The sequence below is a fragment of the Chiloscyllium plagiosum genome, unplaced genomic scaffold (assembly GCF_037043375.1).
Source record: "Chiloscyllium plagiosum isolate Xiang-an unplaced genomic scaffold, Cpla_swu_hap1 HiC_scaffold_26, whole genome shotgun sequence".
In the NCBI taxonomy this organism is placed as follows: domain Eukaryota; kingdom Metazoa; phylum Chordata; class Chondrichthyes; order Orectolobiformes; family Hemiscylliidae; genus Chiloscyllium; species Chiloscyllium plagiosum.
The window spans coordinates 16,314,275-16,337,341 of record NW_028270164.1 but is presented as its reverse complement, the minus strand read 5'-3'; the positions used below and the strand labels follow the sequence as shown (position 1 = coordinate 16,337,341).

At 42.4% G+C, this 23,067-nt stretch overlaps 1 protein-coding gene across 1 annotated transcript; it reads right to left on the bottom strand.

Moving 5' to 3' along the window:
• Positions 1 to 5,010: 5,010 nt before the first annotated feature.
• LOC122546493 (pepsin A-like) lies at positions 5,011 to 22,649 on the bottom strand. The gene is made up of 8 exons (XM_087973518.1): positions 22,493 to 22,649; positions 17,757 to 17,874; positions 14,743 to 14,861; positions 13,847 to 14,046; positions 12,889 to 13,008; positions 10,658 to 10,802; positions 8,190 to 8,288; positions 5,011 to 6,019 (listed from the first exon to the last, which is right to left on the bottom strand). The coding sequence occupies exons 1-8, from the start codon at positions 22,523 to 22,525 to the stop codon at positions 5,870 to 5,872; spliced, it is 984 nt and encodes a 327-aa protein (XP_087829644.1). The 5' UTR covers positions 22,526 to 22,649; the 3' UTR covers positions 5,011 to 5,869.
• Positions 22,650 to 23,067: the final 418 nt, after the last annotated feature.

Genomic DNA, 23,067 nt, shown 5'->3' with positions numbered 1-23,067 from the left:
AAAGGATGCCCACTTTGAAGAAGTTCTCTGCCTCCCTCAGACATGCACTCCCCCTACACCCATCCCCAGTCCTGAAGAAGGGTTACACCCGAAACGTTGACTTCTCCACCTCCTGATGTTGCCTGGCTTGCTGTGTTCTTCCAGCCTCCTGGAAGCCTCATAAAAATCAATAATCTATCTAGGTAGCTGATAAGTAGTATGTCAGAAACCTTTATGTTCACCTTCTGCTGAAGACTGACTGTGGCTCTCCTCATTACTTGGCACAGACAATTTAGCCGAATACACTTAGGAAGGATTAGTGACAGCTTCTAAGTCAGACCATTATATTATGCTGGCAGCTTGAACACATGACATGATGAGATGATGATGCAATGAAGAGGATTTTGTAAATTATAATTGTAAAGATTACAAATATTTTATTTGGAATATGAACTGGGGAAAACTGTAGTGTGGACACAACTGTTTTGCAGAGTTTGAACTATTTTGTTTCTCAACTCAAAGGTTGAAAGTGGAATGTGTAGTGTTCACTTATGGGTTAAACAAGGTTCTGCAACTTCCAGAGAATCTGGATTTGATGTCTTTGTGAGACATGTTGACACCAAGTGTCTTTTAGTTAAAACTTCTTGGCAACAGCTTCTGGAGATAGAGTGAGGCTTGTTGTATCAGCAACACCAGCTCACTATGCTGCCACCATCCTACTTAACTGTAAATAACTTGTGGCCTGGCTGATGTAGTAGATGTAATAAGGTCAGCGAGCTGGACCTCATAGAATCAAAGAGTCATAGAGATGTAGTGCACGGAAACAGACCCTTCGTTCCCAATTGTCCATGCTGACCAAATATCCTATCCTAATCTACTCCCACCTGCCAGCACCTGGCCCATATCCCTCCAAACCGTTTATATTCATATACCCATCCAGATGCCTTTTAAATGTTGCAATTGTAGCAGCCTCCACCACTTCCTCTGGCAGCTCATTCCATATATGTACTACCCTCTGCATGAAAACGTTGCTCCTTAGGTGTCTTATATCTTTCTCCACTCACCCTAAACCTATGCCCTCCAGTTCTGGACTCCCCCACCCCAGGGAAAAGACTTTGTCAATTTATCCTACCCATGTCCCTCATGATTTTATAAACCTCTATAAGGTCACCCCTCAGTCCCTGATGTCCCAGGGAAAACTGCTCTGGCCTATTCAACCTCTCCCTATAGCTCAAATCCTCCAACCCTGGCAACATCCTTGTGAATCTTTTCTGAACCTTTTTAAGTTTCACAACATCTTTCCGATAAGAAAGAGACCAGAATTGCACACAATATTCTAACAGTGGCCTAACCAATGTCCTGTACAGTCGCAACATGACCTCCCAATGCCTATATTCAATACTTTGAGCAATAAAGGAAAGCATACCAAACGCCTTCTTCACTATCCTATCTACCTGCGACTCCACTTTCAAGGTGCTACAAACCTGCACTTCAAAGTCTCTTTGATCAACAACATTCCCCAGGACCTTAACATTAGGTGTATAAGTCCTGCTAAGATTTGCTTTTCCAAAATGCAGCATCTTGCATTTATCTAAATTAAAGTCCACCTGCCACTCTTCAGCCCATCTGGCCCATCTGCGTTGCAGAACCTGCTGCAACCATCTGATTTGCCCATGTGATTAAGATCCCGTTGTACTCTGAGGTAACCTTCTTCGCTGTCCACTACACCTCCAATTTTGGTGTCCTCTATAAAGTTACTACCTATACTTCTTATGCTCACATCTAAATCATTTATATAAATGACGAAAAGTAGTGGATCCATCACCGATCCCTGTGGCACTCAACTGGTCACAGGCCTCCAGTCTGAAAAACAACCCTCCACTCTCTGTCTTCTACCTTTGACCCAGTTCTGTATCCATATGGCTAGTTCTCCATGTATTCCATGTGATCTAACCTTGCTAACCAGTCTCTCATGGGGAACCTTGTTGAATGCTTTACTGAAGTCCATATAAATCACGTCTATCGCTCTGCCCTCATCAATCCTCTTTGTTACTTTATTGAGGGGAACGATTCTCTCCCTAGATACCCTTTTGTCCTTAATGTATTTGTAAAAATCCTTGGGATTATCCTTAATTCTATTTGCCAAAGCTATCTCATGACCCCTTTTTACCATCTTGATTTCCATCTTAAGTATACTCCTATTGCCTTTATACTCTTCTAAGGATTCACATGATCTATCCTGTCTATACCTGACATATGCTTTCTTCTTTTTCTTAACCAAAGCCTCAATTTCTATTGTCATCCAGCATTCCCTACACGTGCCAACCTTTCCTTCCACCCTAACGGTATATAATGTCTCTAGACTCTTTGTTATCTCATTTCTGATGGCTCCCCATTTTCCAGTCATCCCTTTATCTGCCAACATCTGCACCCAATCAGCTTTTGAAAGTTCTTGCCTAATTCCTTCAAAATTAGCCTTCCTCCAATTTAGAACTTCAACTTACAGATGGTTTATCTTTTTCCATCCCAATTTTAAAACTAACAGAATTATGGTCGCTGGCCCCAAAATGCTCCCTCACTGACACCTTAGTCACCTGCTGCCTTATTTCCCAAGAGTAGGTCAGGTACATCCACGTACTGAATCAGAAAATGTTCTTGTACATACATAATAAATTCCTCTCCATCTAAACCCTTAACACTATGGAAATCACAGTCAATGCTTGGAAAATTAAAATCCCCTACCATAACCACCTTATTATTCTTACGGATAACTGAGATCTCCTTACAAATTTGTTTCTCAATTTCCCGCCGACAAATAAGGGGTCTATAATGCAATCTCAATAAGGTGATCATCCCTTTCTTATTTCTTAGTTCCACCTAAATAACTTTCCTGGATGTATTTCTGGGAATATCCTCCCTCAGTACAGCTGTAATGTTATCCCTTATCAAAATGCCACTCCCCCTCCTCTCTTGCCTCCCTTTCTGTCCTTCCTGTAGCATTTGTATCCTGGAACATTAAGCTGCCAGTCCTGCCCATCCCTGAGCCACGTTTCTGTAAGTGCTATGACATCCCAGTCCCATGTTCCTAACCATGCCCTGAGTTCATCTGCCTTCCCTGATAGGCCCTTTGCATTGAAATAAATGCAATTTAATTTATTAGTCCTACCTTGTTCTTTGCTTTGTCCCTGCCTGCCCTGACTGTTTGACTCACTCCTTTTCTCAACTGGACCATTCTCATATTGATCTCTATCCCCCTGGGTCCCACCCCTCCACCAACACCATCACCCCCCTCCCCACCACCTTGCTAGTTTAAATCTTCCCAAGCAGCTCGAGCAAATCTCCCTGCCACTATATTCATCCCCTTCCAATTCAGGTGCAATCTGTCCTTGTACAGGTCATTTCTACCGCAAAAGAGATTCCAATGATCCAAAAATATGGATCCTTCTCCCATACACCAGCTCCTCAGCCATGCATTCATCTGCTCTACCTATTCCTGCCTCACTAGCTCATAGCACTGGGAGTAATCCAGATATTACTACTCTCGAGGACCTCCTTTTTAAATTCCTGCCATCTCTCTGTAACCTCCCCTCAGAATCTCAACCTTTTCCCTTCCTATGTTGTTGGCCCCAATGTGTACAATGACCTCCTGCTGGCCCCTCTCATCCTTGAGAGCATTCTGCATCCTCTCTGAGACATCTTTGAGCCTGGCAGAATGGAAGAAACATACCATTCTGATTTTTCACTCTTGGGCACAGAAGCGTCTGTCTGTGCCTTGCACTAGAGAGTCCCCGAACACAATCGATTGCTTGGAACCTGACGTATCCCCCATTGCATTAGAGCCAGTCTTGATACAACATACTTGGCTGTTCATGCTATATTCACCTGAGAATCCATCATCCCATACATGTTCCAAAACAGCATACTTGTTTGAAATGGGGACAGCCACAGAAGACTTCTGCACTACCTGCCTATCTCTCTTACCTTTCCAAGAGTTAACCCATCTATGTGACTGTATCTGTGACTTTTCTCCCTTCCTATAACTGCCATCCATCACACCCCCTTGCTCTTGTAAATTTCTCATTGCCTCTAACTGTCTCTCCAACCAATCCATTCGATCCGATAGGATTCGGAATATGAGTTCCATGATTCATGCTGTTAATCTGGTCCACGGAGGGAGCCCTGGCTGTCAGATATAAACAGGAGTGTCAGGGTGGCACGGTGGCACAGTAGTTAGCATTGCTGCCTCACAGCGCCAGAGACCCGGGTTCAATTCCCTCTCTGTGTGGAGTTTGCGCATTCTCACTGTGTCTGCGTGGGTTTCCTCCAGGTGCTCCAGTTTCCTCCCACAATTCAAAGATGTGCAGGTTAGGTGAATTGGCCATGCTAACTTGTCCGTAGTGTTAGGTGAAGGGGTAAATGTAGGGGTATGGGTTTGGGTGGGTTGTGCTTTGGCGGGTCGGTGTGGACTTGTTGGGCCAAAGGGCCTGTTTCCACGCTGTAAGTAATCTAATCTAAAAAGGTTCTGCTCACTCTCAGAGGCAGTTTTGTGCTCGCTGAGTCAGTGTTGTGCACTAGGAAGGTGGAAATAAAGAATGACTTGGTGACGGGATATTGGCCCGCATGGACCTATTTCAGTTGATCTAATGTGATAAAGGAAAACTATTTACTGATCTAACTAGGAGAGTTTTACAGTTAACTAGATATAATTAAATGCATATTAACAATTAGTTACAGGTTGCATTGATGTTATGAACATTGTGTGTTGTGGTATGGTGCAGGGAGAGAATGGTGTGCTTATTTAGAATATTCAGATGTGGCTTAATGTCTCTATTAGGAAAAAGTGAGGACAGCAGATGCTGGAGAGTCAGAGTTGAAAAGGGTGGTGCTGGAAAAGCACAACAGGTCAGGCAGCATCCGAGGAGCAGGAGAGCTGATGTTTCAGGCTTAAGCCCTTCATCAGGAATGTTTTGAGCAGATGTGCAGAGCAGCCCATCACTGACATGAAGAAAAAGTTGTAATAACAAAAAATGCTTGCAATACGTGTAAGTTTATTCACATTGTATTTGCTAATGAAGAAAAATAGAAAATATTTAGTGTGCACCATCAAGATGAAATCTCACTGCATGATCTTATTAAAAATCACATCAGAGATCATTACTACACTCACAGTTTAGGACACAAATTGACAGAGTGGGTTTCCCACTCTTATTTATAAAAGTCAGGCACGTTCGATAACAATGGACAATGCCAATTACCAATCTGCCACCCCAGCTGTGTAAGCATGAGATCATGTAAAGATCATTTCCCTACTGTTCAGGAATGATTAATACAATTTCATGCAAAAATGTTGATGTGCTTTTTCTAAGACCGTACAGCATGCTTTCCACACACATGTCTAAATTCATCTACAAAAGCAATCATCTAAAATGTAGATGGCTTTTGGCTCTGGAATGTTTATACTATCTAATGTCCAGAGCAATTAATTCCTGGAGCAGCTAGGTCTTCATTTAGGATTGAAAGTACCAGAGAGGAGAATAAAATTATGAGTGTGACTACGATACAGTTTATCATCCACAGTTGACAATGCAGATAATCCATTTAAAGCATATTTTCTTGAGCAATTTTATTGGATTTAGAGGTCAGTAATGTGAAGGGTGTACTCAAATTGAATGAAGAGGTTGCAACTAATTGACTGTATTTTAGAGATGTGCCTTCATGTTGTCTCAGACATAATCAGATTAGCTTGCCTGCTCTATAACCAAAGGTCAATGAGGCTTTTACTGAAATTCTTGTTATTGTGTGGTTCCATTGCATCAGTCCTAACTAAAGAATGAGGGAAGGACTCAAAAAGAATTGGAATGCGCTTTAAATGTAATCTTGGATGATTAAATTAGACGGATTTGGCAAAACCCACACGATTGTTTCCTCTGTCAAAGATGGAATAGTATGGCCCAATGAAGACATCCCCCAGGATCCAGAGTCCTCCAGAAGAGCTTGGAAGGTACATGGAGTCAAATCCACTCATGCAGCCATACTGGTCCTGAAAGAAGTGCAAATTGTGAGAGTTAGACCCCCAAAGTGATTTATCTGCCATAACTAATCCTTCTGTGAATAAAATAAGCAAAAGATGAAAACGTCTGTCTAGCATTTCTTCTTTGGTGATTGCTCAGAATTAAATCAAAACAGCTTTTGATTAACAGACTGTACATCCCATTCTCGACATTATTTTGTCAGCTGTAAGTCAAACTGCCAGGTAATTATCAAAGGCTAGGGAATTGGTTTAGCTCAATTGGTTGGATTGTTAGTTTGCAGAGCAGTGTGATACCAACAGTGTGGGTCCAATTCCCATCACTGGCTTGAGGTTATCATGAAGGACTCTGCTTCTCAACCTCATCCCTTGCCTGAGGTCTGGTGGCCCTCAGGTTAAATCACCACCAGTCATTTCTCTCTAATGAGAGAGCAGCCCCTATGGTCTGGTAAGACTATGGTGACACAACAACAATCAGTGGCTGATTTCCAGGTGAAGGAAGGAATGAAAGTTTATGCTTTGGGATCTCAGTTGAGTCCTCACATAAATAACTTGTTGATAAATATTGAGATAAGAGAAGAAGATTAGATTAGAAAAAAAAATCAATTGGCAAATGCTTCTTTCATGGACAAGGGTGAGTAAAAAGGTTTTGGAGAAACTGAATAAAGGATTAATTATGTTTTATCACTGATTATTAAAAACTAGATTATTGACAAAAATTGTACTTATATAAAATTTGCTAGAGTTTCTATTTAATGGAGCGAGCAAAAAAGTGAATAATTTGGTCCAACAGTTCTTCTCTCTGTTCAGTGCTGTGCTACAAATGTTATTTTCCACCATACATTTAAGCATGCACTGTGTCAATATTAAAGATATTAAAGCGCACTTTAAGCATCTATTCCTTTCACTCCCTGGTGCACTGTCACTGCACTGTGCACCATTTACAAAACTCACTGCAGCAAGTTGATTGGAGATGCCGGTGTTGGATTGTGGTGTACAAAGTTAAAAATCACACAACACCAGGTTATAGTCCAACAGGTTTAATTGGAAGCACTTGCTTTCGGAGCACTGCTCCTTCATCAGCTAGTGCTCCCAATTAAACCTGTTGGACTATAACCTGGTTTGTGTGATTTTTAACTTTGTAGCAACTTGACAAGTCTTTTTCAACGATTCACTTCAAACCTCAAATCTTCACCATCTAGATGGAAGTTCATCAGGACGTTGCCTGGTATGGACAAATTGAGCTCTAAGGAGAGACTAGATAAGCTTAGATTGTTTTCTTATGAGCAGAGAAGACTGAAGGGTGAACAGGATTGAGGTGTGTAATGTAATGCGGGGAATGGACAGGGTAAACATAGAGCCGCTGTTCCCCTTGGTTGAGAGATCAGTCATGAGGGGGCATAATTTTAGGGTAAGGGGCCAGAGATTCAGAGGAGATTTCAGGAAAAAACCTTTCCACTCAGAGGGTGGTGGGAATCTGGAATGCACTGCCTGGCAAGGTAGTGGAGGTCAGAAACCTTACAACCTTTAAAAGATATTTGGATGAGCATATCAAATATCATCACATTCAAGGATATGGGACAAGTGCAGGAAATTGGGATTAGTGCACTCTTAGTGGTAGTTATATCAGTACAGACTTGATGGGCCAAAGGGCTTTTTCTGTGCTATGTGAATCTGTGAATTGAGAAGGATGGGAACATCAAGTGTGTGGGTACAGCATTATCCCCAAGCCCCCTTCTATGTCACAGAACATCCTGACCTTAGATAATTAACATCATCCCTTCATTATTGCTGACTTAAAATCATGAAAAGCCTTTTCTAACAATAGTGTGAAAATACGTCCATCTCAAGTACAGCAACACTTCAAGAAAGTTGCTCACCACAACCTTCTCCAGGGCAATTGAGGATGACAATAAGTACTGACCTTGACAATAACACCCGCATCTGAAGAATTAATAATATAAAAAACTCTTCCCTTCTGTTGTTAATTGATAAGGAAATTAATTTTTTCACCATAACTGAGCTTATTCACTCAATCATGTTCAAAACTAGTACAGGCTCATTCATTTTCTGTATAGTTTCTCCAAAAATTAACTGACAAGCAACTTTGCTGGATACTAAAGTCTGAGAACCTAACCTAGCTGTTAAGAATCAGCTTTATCAAATTTAAGCAAAAGCATACCTGGATTGTGTATTCAGATGGAGTAAGGGGATAATCGATTCCATTGATTGTGAAGACTACATTCGGCATGTTGGGCAGATTATTGCAGTTGATGGAATACTGTACAATCGATGAAATAATTAAAAACAAGCATGAGCAGAGCATTCTCCAAGAATCATTGGAAGAAATGTTTACGAAACTAACAAAGTCAACAACCTCATTATTGAATGTGCAGTGGTCACATCTTAAAAGTTGTCTTGGCTGACATTCCAGCACAAGTGCTGAGATGCTCCTGCAAGTTGTCTGAGGTGTTGGGAGGCTCCCTGCACCCTCTTTGTGAGAAGGCCACCACTAGGGATTTTATCAACAATATCCACTTGCCCCTAAATGCAGGAAAATTGGCCATTAGTTGCAGGGCTTGTGGAGGAGCTGCTGATGGGGTAACCCAAACCTATAACACTATTTCTGTGAGGAAAGCTAAAACATTTCCATTTTTATTTAAAACTATTGTTTATTTTGGACTCTGTTTAGGGGTGCAGCGTTACTTTTTTAACTATATTGAGATAGTGGATATTAACTTAGGATTCAGTGTATGTAGAAAACAGAAGCTGGGGATGTTGGTCTTTGAGGTGTATATTTATAATGTTTAGTTGTGTAAGTACAAGCTTGTTATGTTTGTAAAAGTGAGGCCCCAGTTCTGCCCTTTACCAGCAAGCTTTCTGGTGTAGAACAGGTCAGATGTTCGGGTCACAAAAGATGCTCATATCCACCTATTAGGAGTCTGCTTTCTAAAGGCATCCTGACATTGCTGCTCCATTGGACAGGCTGGCCGTATTGGATGCATAGGAATTTCTAACGTTGTGAATTCCCATCACCCTTCTCAAACCTTCCATGTTTGAAATGGCTTGAAGTTCAAGTTCAGTGGTTAGCATTGCCGCTTCACAGCACCAGGGACCTGGGTTCAATTCCAGTCTTGGGCGAATGTCTGTGTGGAGTTTGCACATTCAGTGGATTTCCTCCAACTGCTCCAGTTTCCTTCCACTGTCCAAAAATGTGTGGGTTAGGGTGAATTGGCCAAGCTGAATTGTCCATAGTATTCAGGAACGCTAGGTTCATTAGTCAGGGGAAATGTAGAGTAATGTGGGTGCAGGAATGGATCTGGGTGGGATACTCTTCGGAGGGTCGGTGTTGACTTGTTGGGCCAAATGGTCTATTTCCACACTGTAGATTCAACGTTTCCCAAGGTCCCAGGAATCCTCAACATAAAATTGGGATCAACTTCATTTGTAGTTGTACTTAGTGCATTTCCCTCTGATTTACAGATGGAGCTAGCAGGTTGAACCTAATCATTTCAGTCAATGATAAATTGAAATTCTTTTGGGCCTTGTAGTTATTTATAAACGTTGGGTGCCAGGGCCACCACTGCTAGTCTTTGAAGTTAATAGCTATGCCTAATGTGATAAAAAATGTTAGCACTGGGAGGTGGGAGATTTCCAAGCACCTGTCTGTGCACACTGCTCAAAGACAGCAGAAAGTTTAGAGAACTGCAGATGCTGGAAATCAAAAATAAAAACAGAAAGTAGATTTAACATTTTGGGTCCAGCGACCCTTCTTCAGAACAGCAGAATTGGGTAAAACATAAAGGTCCCTTTACTCTGCCCCAGTAGGTTGCCAGAGCCCCAATCTCAAAACAGCATTCAAAACCCACACCGCCTTGGCACAGATCTAATATGTTGAGGCCTCTCAGAGTGAGATTGGCATTATTGGTCAATCAGTGGCAAGATTAGTACTGAAACCCCCTGCCTATTGAAGTACTTGATTGAGACTGCCAAGACTCTTTTGATGATACGCTTCTGAGGCCAAACATTAGAAATTTTCTTTAACCCTTTGGTTTATTTATGTTCAAAATTGGAATGTAAAAATCAGGAGGCTGTAGTAATGGGAGATCTATACTCTTCAGAGTGAATAGCAATAGACTTTATTGGACAACTTGCTTAGAGCCCAATAACCCAACGCTCCAGATCTATGGGACCGGATGTAACTTTTTAGCTTCTCTGTCACATGTTCAGTAACACAGCCTGAGAAAAGGTATGATTCCACCAAAGGCAAATCCCTATCATTACCCATTTTTCCCTCTTTTACTTTATTGTGTTCTACAATGCAAAGTAATTAATGAACACAATGACAATATACATTATTGATTAAGCTTCTAAAGGCTTTTTTTAAACTAAAACTAATCTTTTAAACATAGCATAGATTTATACATCAATATATAAATAGCACAAAATAAAAGGTGCATTCAATAGAACCTCGTCTGAAAGGGATCTTGTGGTGCAGGGGTATTGGCACTACCTCTGACCAAAAGGCCTGGATTCAGTTCCATCTGCTTCAGAGGTGTGTAATAACTCTTTTGATCAATTGATTAGAAAAATATCCAGACCCTCCTCTGACTGATTATAAAAATCTATGAAGCTTTCATCGAAGCTTACCTGGCCGTAGTACCCTTGGGTAGCACCGATATATTGTTGGATAGTGCTGATGGCTGTATTGGGACCAGGAAGCAGGGAAGTGCCAGTATCAACAATGGCCTGGCAGCCTCCACTGCAGGCCACAACCTGACCATTGATTGTCACCCTGAGAGAAGATAAGATGGCACTTGTTAATTGAATAACTTCCCTCCACGTCTAACATATTCCTTAAAATCACCCCCTCTGACCAAGCGTTTAGTCACGTGTCCCACCTCCTTATGATGACGAGAACTTAAAAATCAGAGTGCTCCCCCGCCACCCCTCTTAAATCTGCTCAACCATTGAAGAATTTAAATCATTGACCTCAACTTCCCCTCTCCTTGTTATCCCATACCCTAAATTCTCCTGGAACTCAAAAATCCATCAAACTCATGTCATGTGTACACTCACTTGACTGAACATGTACAATTCTTGGGGCAAAGAATGGTAAAGGTTCTTAACCCTTTGAGTGAAGAAATTCCTCTTCCAGTCAAAAATGGAGTGGTAGAGGTCTATAGCACAAAATAGGCCCTCAGCTCATTATGTTTGACCAGGACAGACTCAATCACTTAAATATTCTAAAATAGTCATCCACAGAGTTTGGATCTCTAGTTCCATATTTCGCAGACAGTGAAAATGTTCTCCCAACACCTATTCTGCCAGACCTCTCTAAACGTTTATGGTTCAATGAGATCACTTCTGTCTTCATAACTTTAGGAACTTGAGTCCACATATTCTCCCCTCATTGGACAACATTCTGATGTGGTTTGGCATCAAATTTGACATGGTAAAGCTCTTGTGAAACACTTTGAGATGTTTTATGACACTAAAGGTGCTATGTAAATGAAACCTCGTTGTGTTGTTACTGCTCAAACTACCATATTAATGCAATATGAGTAGAGATAATCGAAGGAGGTAAATCTAAATTTAAATCTAATAACAGGAGTGTTTTCCTGACACTTTAGTAGTATTTTATGTTCCAGGATTCTTACAGTGCTAAGGATAGAATCAGCTTGGAGGGATTTTAATTAGCTCAGGATGAGATTTCTGTCCTAGCTCATCAAATGGCCATCACTCTCAAACCATTGCAGTACCACTCAGAGCAGTCGCCACTGCTGCAATTGCGTCTGGTCCCCACTGGAGGTCAGCACTAGAGACAAAGGGGATGTTAGCTGAGGAGTAGTGGAGGGCTTTGGTGCTGGTAGACAAATGGGATTGATGGGAGCGGCGACCAATGGCAGTCATGGGGTAAATATTTTGGCATCCTGATTGGTGCAGGCCTAGATACCTGCTCTACCCCAAGATGAGGTGGAGGTGCTGGCGTTGGACTCGGGTGGACTAAGTTAAAAATCACACAACACCAGGTTATAGTTGAGAGTGTGGTGCTGGAAAAGCATAGCAAGTCAGGCAGCATCCGAGGAGCAGGAGGATCGACATTTCAGGCATAAGCCCTTCATGTGGTGATCCTGTTGCATCTGCTTCTGGAATTAAAAGTGCTGCAATGGGCCAACGTTGGGCTTCAACATCCCTTGTTCATAATATGCCTGGAAGAGGGCAGCTCACTTCTGTCTGAAACATATACCTGAAACATCGATATTCCTGATGAAGGGCTTATGCCTAAAATGTCGATTCTCCTTCTCCTAGGATGCTGCCTGACTGGCTGTGCTTTTCCAGCACCACACTCTTCGACTCTGACCTCCAGCATCTGCAGTCCTCACGAACACCAGGCTATAGTCCAACAACTTTATTTGGAAGTACCAGCTTTTGCAACACTGCTCCTTCGTTGGATAGCTAGCTACCTGACAAAAGAGCAGCACTCCAAAAGCTAGTGCTGCCAAATACACCTGTTGGACTATAATCTAGTGTTGTGTGATTTTTATCTTATTCCATGATGTTGTGGTTCCATGATGTCTTCCATGATGTGAGGTCACATTTACAAATACCAATCGTGAGTCAGTTTTATTTATTCACTCATGGGATATGGGCACCGCTGTCTAGGTCAGCATTTATTGTCCACCCTTGAGAAGGTGGGGATGAGCTGCCTTCTTCCAGGCATATTAAGAAAACGGGATGCATTCTCTCTGTCGCTCAGTGCGTCCATACCTGGACCTGAGCTGCGACTCATTTCACCTAATATTTCCATGTCAAAGTTATGCCTTGCAATGTGATGGTTACAGCTTGCATTTCCATTGTGGAAAAGGTTGCTCACTTACCTGTCCAGTTGGATTTGCCAGTAATCTTTTCGAGTGACAGGCACCCAGTTAATTTGACCTGTGTAGTGGTTTGGATCAACTCCACCAAAAACAACTTCACTTCCGGACTGACCATCCTGTCTGTAAAAAGAAGTGAATCTGAATGTTAATTTCAGCAGGGATCTGCCTGATATTGAAGAGCATGGACAGAGCTTCAGAAATGCCAGAGTGGTGATATCTTCTGTTTGGGGCTTGCAGAACGTGGTGTCATGAGCCGTTGAAAATCAGACAACATTTCACTACATTCAAGAAAACACACTCAATCCTCAATGTGCTGTTTGAAATTCAACAAAGCCCTTTTCAAAACGCCTGAAAGAAATTGCAATGATCCAATTTCCTATCTTGGATCGCACATGCAATTCAAACAAAATCTAAAAGAATTCCATTTGTTCACAAGGATGTACTTAGAACTTTGCTCGAAGTTAGAGACTATCTGACATGGAAACTGTTCATTTCAGTTGCTGGAGAAATACAAAGATGCATATTGTGTTAATTGCTTTAAAAAATGGCTATGTGGTGACATTAAGTTAATCCCCCATGTTACACAGGGTGCTATGCAGATGAAAGTCAGATAAGACAATCAGAGGGTTAGATAGGGTGGACTGTGAGAGTCTTTTTCCTTGGATGGTGATGGCTAACACTAGTCGACATAGCTTTAAATTGAGGGGTGATAGATATAGGATAGATGTCAGAGGTAGTTTCTTTACTCAGAGAGTGGTAGGGGCGTGGGACACACTCGTAGTAGACTCGCCAACTTTAAGGGCATTAAAATAGACATATGCATGAAAATGGAATACTGTAGGTTAGATGGGCTTCAGATTGGTATCACAGGTCGGCGCAACATCGAAGGCTGAAGGGCCTGTACTGCTCTGTAATGTTCTATGTTCTATGCAAGTCTACATAAGGTGTGACAACATACCTAGTGAGGTAGAAAGCAAACAGGTCATGTTGGACCAGGTTCTCAGCCATCATGTTATCAAACACAGGTGTGGCACTGGACGAAGCAATGTTTGGATAGGCCAGCCCCAGGATCCCATCAAATGGAGCATAGTAGAAAGTGCTCCCAGGTTCAGTCTCACTTAACCCAAATTCCTGCTCTTTGACAGCAATGTTTGATACCTAGAAGAAAGAGAAAGGCACAACTTGTTCTGAGGAATTATCATGCTGAGAGCTATCAATAAACCAGACCATGAATTTAAATGAATGAATACCACAGTAACGAGAAAATCTAAGGTTATGCAATGACTCATAATTACAAATAAAATAGAAAGTCTTTGAGAAAATCTGTTGGCCTGATATGGTCAGTGGGGAGAAAAACAGAATGATCATTCAAGCCCAAGGTGAATCTTTTTCTAAACAAGTCATATCAGAATTGAAAGGTTAACTCTGTTTCTCTCTCAATAAAAGAGTTTCTACTGCACTTTTTGTTTTAATTTCAGATCTCCAAACTATGCAATATTTTGTTCATATTATGTTTATTGATTGCTGTTCCTCCAATTGACACTTTACACAGAGAGAAAGGTCAGTTTTCAGTGTTGATGTAGGAGTTGAAAATTTTGAACGACTTTCAGAAACCTGGCACATCATTGGCTGTTTAGCAAAGATGAGTTATTTCACAGAATCTATCGCCTCTGACCTGCTTGGTTAAGCCATAGTATTTATTTGGCCAGTCTAATCAGTTTCTGGTCAAGTTGAAGATTTGCATCAAATGTTACAAAATATTAATATACAAGGAAGTTACATGTGTATGAGCAGTTTAAGAATTTTGACCTTATTTGATTATAACATTATTGGTAAAAGTTACAATATATGTACAGTGACTGTGTCATAGCCCAGGACCCCAGTCATGCTGCCTGAACCATACTGAATAGACAGTGGTTGGTTTGTTGCCTGAAACGTTGAGGACTTGCTTGGTGAAAATTTCTTGTGGTTTGCTGTAAAGGTAAACATTTTAATCATTTGGTCATTTAATTTCATAACTGAATCAAGCACAGGTCATCCATAAAAATTGCTGTATAATTGTTTGTAGCACTATTTGTTTCTGTTGAATTGCACACTTATTAAATGAGGGATAGTTCATTCACAAGAAGTGAACATCATTGAATGGACCAAGATTTTTTTCCCCACCCACCCCTAACTGTCAAAAACATTGCTCTCAGTCTAACGTCACATGTAAGCCAGAGTAGGGAAGGACAGCAGTTTCTTTCTCTAAAGGGTATTCGTGAACCAGACAGTTATTGCATAGTCATCGCTAGAATTTTGATTCTGAATTGTTATTGAATTCCAATTCCATAAGCTGCCAAGGTGGGGTTTGATCCCAGGTCCTCAGAACATTATCTGGGTCTCTGGATTAATAATCTCACATTAATACACCACACCATCACCTCCTTGTTAGCATGAGCAAAATGACTCATTTACAACCAGCAATATTAACAAGAGGTCAAAGGTCTTGTAGGGCATCTTATCTAATAAAGATCAAGTCACCATGGTCTTACCAGACTCTCTTATTACAGAGAGGGGTAACTGGTGGTGGTTAACCTCTAAGGCAAGGGAGAGAAGGAGAGCCCTTCATGGTAACCTCAGCCGGTGTGGGAATTGAACCCACACTGTTGGGTCACTCTCCATCACAAACCAACCAACCAAGTTAGTTGACCTCCAGCATACCATTCCTCATTGCTTGTCAGAATCATCATATGGCTTGGCGTATGAGCTAGCAGGTTAAAACTATTCGTTAACAGAGTCCCATGAGTTAATGATTGCATTGAAATAGCTCAGATGATCCAGGTTGCTATGATGCGGGCAACTTTTTACTTCAGTGTGAACACAAAACTTGTATGCATCCATTGCCAAAGTGCTTAACAGCCAATGAAATAATTTAAATTATAGTCACTGTTGTAACATTAGAAACATAGCAGCCAATTTGTGCACAGAAAGCTTCCACTAACGGCAATGTGATAATGACTAGATGATTTATTTGTCATCTTTGGTTAAATGTTAGACATTGTCCAACTTGCTGGACAGAACTCCTTTGCTCGTTATTGAAACAGTGCAATGGGATTGTTTTTAATGCGTGCTTGTGATCAAACAATGTCTCAGTTCAATGTCTCATTCAGAAGACAGTAGCTGTAACACTGCAGCATTCTCTCAATATTGCACTGGAATGCCAGCCAGATATTTCCTTCTTAAGTCTTTGAAGTGGAACCTGAACTCACAACCTTCTGCCTCAGAGGCACAAATGCCACCAGTTGAGTGCAACTTTGTGGATCTGGTTTAAACTTAATTTCCTGAGAGGGAGCCAATAGACCCAAAGCACGACTTTTTGTCACATTAGATTATTTTGTCATACACCCTTCTTAGACATCATGACCTTGTTGTTATATAATTCTTCTTTCCATTTATCTCAAAAACTCATCAAACGGAAATCACAACTGTACAGACAGCAAATAAAAAAGTATTTTCAAATGTATTTTCATTTTGGATGGAATTTCTTATACTTCATAGTGATGAATGTGGAGGCAAGTAGTTCATGAATTCAGCAAGGCTAGACCTCACTCTCCCGTCTCCCCTCGGATTACACTCTGGGTGGGAGGACCTATAGTTTACCCTCACACGTTGACACCAATTGAGGTCCTTAAATGACCAATGGATGACAAAATGGATAGTATAGTGGCAATGTCACTGAGCTAACAAACCAGAACCCTAGGTTAATATTCTGGGGAGGTGAGTTTGAATCCCATCATGGCAGGTGGTGAAGTTTGAATTCAGTTAAAATAAAATCTGGGGTAGACTGCTAGCTTTGGTGTCGGCACTGCTTATTTTAATAAAGAAACACCTGGTTCACTAACACCATCTTGGAAATGTATCTGATCTGGCCTTTACCTGACTGCAGTGCCATAGCAATTAGATTAGATTAGATTAGATTAGTTACAGTGTGGAAACAGGCCCTTCGGCCCAACAAGTCCACAGCGACCCGCCGAAGCGCAAACCACCCAGACCCTCATTCCCCTACATATACCCCTTCACCTAACCTGCACATTTTTGGACTGTGGGAGGAAACCGGAGCACCCGGAGGAAACCCACGCAGACACGGGGAGAATGTGCAAACTCCACACAGTCAGTCACCTGAGATGGGAATTGAACCGAGGTCTCTGGCGCTGTGAGGCTGCAGTGCTAACCACTGTACCACCGTGCCGCCCTGTGGTTAATTATTAACTGCACTCTGGACATTTAGGGATAGGCAATAAATACTGGCCTAAAATAGATAGACTTGTAACCAGTAAAGGGTTATGGGGAAAAGCCAGAAAAGTAGCTTTTCAGAACAGCCATGACTTCATTGAATGGCAGAGCTGACCTGATGACCTGAATGGCCTACTTCTGTTCCTGTTCCTTATGGTCTTTGCCCTATGTCTAATGAATTGCTCAATGATTTTGTGACTTTGGTTGTTCCCTTGCAGCAGCCATGGCCTCCTCCATGGTGTTGTTAAGTACACGTGTCGCTAGCCTCTGGTTGGCCAGTAGCTCTCTCTCGGCAGGACCTCCACCCCAGGGGCCTTGATTCCAGAGGAAGTCCCTGTCGGTGGTCTCTCCACTTCCTGATTGGCTTGACCATTAATGCTTCAAGAAGTTCTGCTTATTGAATCAATCAGGTTGGATCTACCAAATATTCCCTGTCTTTGAATCTCTTCAGTTATTTTTGGTATGTTTTGTATGCCCTTTAACTTACGATCAATCCATTGTGTCCTTGGGCCACTCCCCAGCCAGTGCCCAGATCACTCATAATGGGTGAATATGCTGATCAAAAGTTAGGAAGACTGTTTAAATACACTTACTGCATGATTGGCTGGAACAGTAAACTGATGGGACCCAAAGGTTTGATGAACCAGTATCAAAGATGACTGTGAAGCTTTGTGGTGGGGTTCCGATGCTAATTGTTCCATAATAAGACATCTGTAGGAATATTGTAGTTGAAGAAACAAGTTAGACTTGGTTAAAGCTTGTGAAACAATGTTTCAGTATTTATAGACACACTGGGCAGATTGTCTTCTTGCTGTACCGAGGTCTATTGGATGTTCTACACGATATATGACCAGAATTAAGCCATTTGGCCCATTGAGTCTGCTCCCTCATTTGATCTTGACTGATATGTTTCCTCAACCCCATTCTCCTGCCTTTCAGATTAGATTAGATTACTTTTTTATAGATTAGATTAGATTACTTTACAGTGTGGAAACAGGCCCTTCAGCCCAACAAGTCCACACTGACCCGCCGAAGAGCAACCCACCCAGACCCATTCCCCTACATTTATCCCTTCGCCTAACACTACGGGCAATTTAGCATGGCCAATTCACCTAACCTGCACATCTCCGGAGGAAACCGGAGCACCCGGAGGAAACCCACGCAAACACGCGGAGAATGTGCAAACTCCACACAGACAGTCGCCCGAGGCAGGAATTGAACCCGGGTCTCTAGCGCTATGAGGCAGCAGTGCTAACCACTGTGCCACCATGCCGCCCGTAACTTTTGAACTTCCCATTACTTTTGATCCCCTCACTAATCAAGACGTTATCTATCTCCATCTAGGTGAAATTCATAGGAACAAATAAGATTTGAGGACCCACATATGCCTCTATAGGAATCTTCCCAAGTTATCTGCATGTGTAGTATCTGGCGATCTAGTACATTCCATTACAGGGACAGAAAGACTTGTACGGTTGAGAACAAGGGTGTTTAGTTTCCCTGGATGCTATTCCAAGCAGAGTGAAAGTTTGTAGGTGGACACCAATGTTAGCTATCCCTCTGAAACCATTGTCACCTTCCTGCTGTTGCTGTCTTGTGATTTCTGGCTCACAGTTAAGCCTTGGATTTGGCAAAACTAAAGCCACTTTCCTTAACTTGTATTGGCAAACTTATTCCAATCCGTCAACCTGCTCAGTTGTCTAGTTCCACCAGGCTGTGTACAATGTTCAGTTTGTTCAATATTAACCTGATTTCCTGAACCCAAATGGTCATCAGATCAAAAAGTCATAAGAAAGCTCAAGACAGCCTGTGTTACTTACTTAACTCATTGATTGTGCGAAGCCCTTAATATCCTTAATCCATGCATTCATCAGTTCAAGCAACGATTTCTTAAATACAGCTATTTCTCCAAACTTCACAAGTTTGAGTTAGTTCAGCATTTTGTAGCTGAACTGTCACTCCCAACCTCCTGACTGTTTGACACCTCTGTCCTTATCACAGCCGCATTGCCTTCCAGCTTATTGTCATCCTCACCCTCATTTCCAAATCACTTTAATCTCTCTACTCCTTTATATCTGCGCAGTCATCGTAGGTATGATTTTGCAGATCACAAACTCCTCTCTTTAAGGGAATGGAGAAGAAACAGTACTCGAGAACTCAAGTCTTACATCGGTGTTGTTCTCTCCAACTGATGGAGCAGTTAAAATCGAATGGCTTGGTTTCTGTCGTTTCCCATGAATCAGTTATTGGTTCTTGTGGCATGTAAAGCTTGTGCTGTTATTTGAGGGACTGCCATTAATAAATGGAAGTTGGATTCATCTCAGTGGATGGTCTGTCTCACTGTCCAGATGGGTAGATTTGCTGAGGAGGCAGTACAATCACCAGTGTTAAACGTTAAAACAAACCTCACACTAGTTGGGCTGGGAAGAGGGATTGCATCTTCTGGACCCACCCCGTAAACCTCAGTTGCTGCAGGCTGTGAGCGTTTTGCCAAGTCTCTTCCCTCCAGAACTTAACTTGATCTCTGGATGCTGGCAATAGGCAGATCCCTAATGCTAGCAGTAGGCAGGTCCCTAATACTGGCAGTAGGCAGGTCCCTAATGCTGGCAGGAGACAGGTCCCTAATGCTGGCAGTAGGCAGGTCCCTAATGCTGGCAGGAGACAGGTCCCTAATGCTGGCAGGAGACAGGTCCCTAATGCTGGCAGGAGACAGGTCCCTAATGCTGGCAGTAGGCAGGTCCCTAATGCTGGCAGGAGACAGGTCCCTAATGCTGGCAGTAGGCAGGTCCCTAATACTGGCAGGAGACAGGTCCCTAATGCTGGCAGGAAAGCACTGGGCTTCCTAGTCTTCATCCTCTGTTCGCTCCTGTAGCTATTCCACCCACCAACCAGCTGCTGCTTACTGCCCTTCGGCCCAGCAAGCCCCCACCGAGCCTCCAAGTAGTAACCCACCCAGACCTATTCCCCTACCCTATATTTACTCCACACTAATGCACCTAACCTACATATCCCTGAAACTATGGCAATTTAGCATGGCCAATTCACCTCACCTTTGGATTATGGGAGGAAACCCATGCAAACATGGGCAGAATGTGCAAACTCCTCACAGGCAGTCACACGAGGCTGGGGTTAAACCCCGAGTCCCTGGCGCTGTGAGGCAGCAGTGCTCACCACTGAGCCACAGTGCCACCCCAGCAGTTCAAATCAATTCAAAAATCCTAGTGCAGCGAGATTTGAAAACTTATCTGCACAGGCTTTCTGCTGGGAGTCAGAGTCTGCTGTGAAGCCTCTTCTCTCAGTTATTTTCCTCTAACTCCTTGACATTCTTTGACTGACATCTGCACCGTCTCACAGCCCCAGCCCCCCACAAAGACCACCTTAAATTCCAGTCTTTCCATTGCTGTTTACTCTTTGCTGTTTTTCCCCGCATCCAAATTATTTAGCAATTATTTTGTCAGAGGCACAAGAGAAATGCAATTTGGAGCCAGTGCATTGACTTCCCCTTCTTGCTGAAACACTTGCAGGTTATGGCCTAGGGGTATTAATACTGGACTGTTAATCCAGTGACGCAGCTAATGTTGTGGGGACATGGGTTCAAATCCTGCCAGGGCAGATGGTGGAATTTGAATTCAATCCAAAATCTGCAATTAAAAGTCTAATGAAGCCATTGTTGAGTGTTGGAAAAACCTGTCTGGATCACTAATGTCCTTCAGGGAAGGAAGGTGCCATCCTTACCCAGTCTGGCCTACATGTGACTCCAGACCCACAGCAATGTGATTGACTCTTAACTGCCCTCTGGGCAATTTGAGATGGGCAATAAATGCTGCCCTAGTCAGCAACAACCTCATCCCCTGAATGAATTTTAAAAAGGTGCAAGTTAATGACCATTTACCTGCAGAAAGTAAAAGTGATTTACCTACCTGTTTCTGATTTTCTTTAGGTGTTTAAGAATTCATTTTGATTCTGTTTTAATGCAATATTTTATCCATCAAGCCACATAACCTATACTCTGGGAGACTTGGGGTTGACTCTAAGCTCCAACCTACCTCGCAATTAAATAAACGTGGTGTTTGTGGAGGGGGGAAGGAGGGTTCTAATAATTTTACTGTTGGGTTGATAGTCTAAAATGGATGAAATTAAGCCAACCCTTCATTGAGCACCTGCCATGACTTTAACTTCCATTAGCTTTCGGAGTAGCAATTATCAAGAGAGGGGTATAACATTAAACATTTCCAACAAGGAGACAGATATAATCCTTCGGACTAAAAGGATCGAAAAGTATGTGAATTAACTCTTTAGAGGCCAGCATCCCATCACCAATCACCCTTTATTTACAAACGCATAGCCTTTGACAATAGCACTGTCTCTCACTGAGTCAGGTATTCAGTGGCTCAATATCTCTGACATTCATCCCTTTAAGTCAGTCTGGGCTCCCTGATTGGACCAGATTAACAGCCCCAATCAGGGACCTCATTTTCTAAGATATCCAAATGGCTGACCTCATTATAATCACTACAATATGGGAAGAAAGCAGGATACAGGTGCTGAGTTGGGTGATCGACTATGATCATACTAAATGGTATGCAGGCTGGAATGGCCAAATGGCCTACTCCTGTTCCCTTTTCTTATTCAGCTGTGGACCTGGCCATCACTGGCTGGACAATATTTATTGCCTGTTCCGAGTTGCCCTTGGGAAGGTGGGGATGATCTGCTTTCTTGAACTGCTACCGTCCACTGGTTTTGGGTGAACCCACAATGTCCTTAGGGAGGGAATTCCAGGTTTTGACCCCGCAACAGTGAAGGAATTGCAATATATTTCCAGGACAGGATGGTGAGTGGCTTGGAGGGGAACTTGCAGATGGTGTTGTCCCTTGTATCTGCTGTTATTGTCCTTCTAGATGAAAATGGTCGTGGGTTTGGAGGGTGCTGTCTGAGGATATTTGATGAATTTCTGCAGTGCATCTTGCAGGTGGTACACACTGCTGCTACTGAGTGTCGGTGATGGAGAGAGTGGATGCTTGTGGATATGATGCCAATAAAGCGAGCCACTTTGCCCTGGATAGTGTCAAGCTGCTTGAGTGTTGTTGGATGTACAACCATCTATTTTTCTATGTTGTCACCAATCTTAAATTGCCTTAGTTATACCAAAAATAATATTCTGTGCTCCCAGGAAGAAGTGAGGTCAACTGCCAAATTCAAGAGGGAGGGCTACTGCTTGCCAGCATTGCCACTCTAAACTTCCTTTTAGCTAGACTCCCACTGGGGTTGTGAAATTGTCCCTAAATGTCCTCCTGGACTTGTTCCTTTCCCCACAGTGAGGACTACTTACATCCAGGTAGTTTATGAGTGGCTCTGTAGACATGGTCTGCCCATTGAAGTAGCCTGCATATTTGGAGTATGGATTGTATAGGTGTTTCTCCAGTAAATCACCAAGAAGCCCACGTTCTTCCAGAGCCTGCCGGGCAGATTTACCCTTCGTCAATTTAACCCTGTGAAGAGAAACAGGACAAACTGTTGGGCTTAAATCGATACTGTGAGCAACCGACCTAGCTCTCTTAGTTAATCTACAGGATGTAGTAACAATGGTTAAAAACACCAGCGACACAGAGTCTTACAGAAGCAGACCTTTCAGTCCCACCCATCCATTTCCTACCAGGTTTCACAAACTGTAATAGTCCCATTTGCTTGTATTTGGCCCATAACCCTCTAAACCTTTCCTTACCTTGTACTTTTCTTTTAAATATCTTTTAAATGTTGTAATTGTACTCGCCTCGGCCACTTCCTCTGGCAGCTTGTTATACACACATACACCACCTTCTGTGTGAAAAAATTTGCCGCTGATTTTAACCTCAAGTCTACTTTCCTACATATCCTGATAATCTTTGATCTCCGTGGTAATCAAGA

Bases quoted from the DNA above. Each gene is read 5' to 3' on its own strand.
- LOC122546493 (XM_087973518.1), bottom strand. From the start codon at position 22,525: ATGTCTACAGAGCCACTCATAAACTACCTGGAT. The intron at 14,862-17,756 runs GTAAGTGTATTT...TTACCTTTACAG, and splicing joins CTGTTCCAGCCAATCATGCA to CAAACCACAAGAAATTTTCA. The intron at 10,803-12,888 runs GTAAGTGAGCAA...ATCTTCTCTCAG, and splicing joins TGGCAAATCCAACTGGACAG to GGTGACAATCAATGGTCAGG.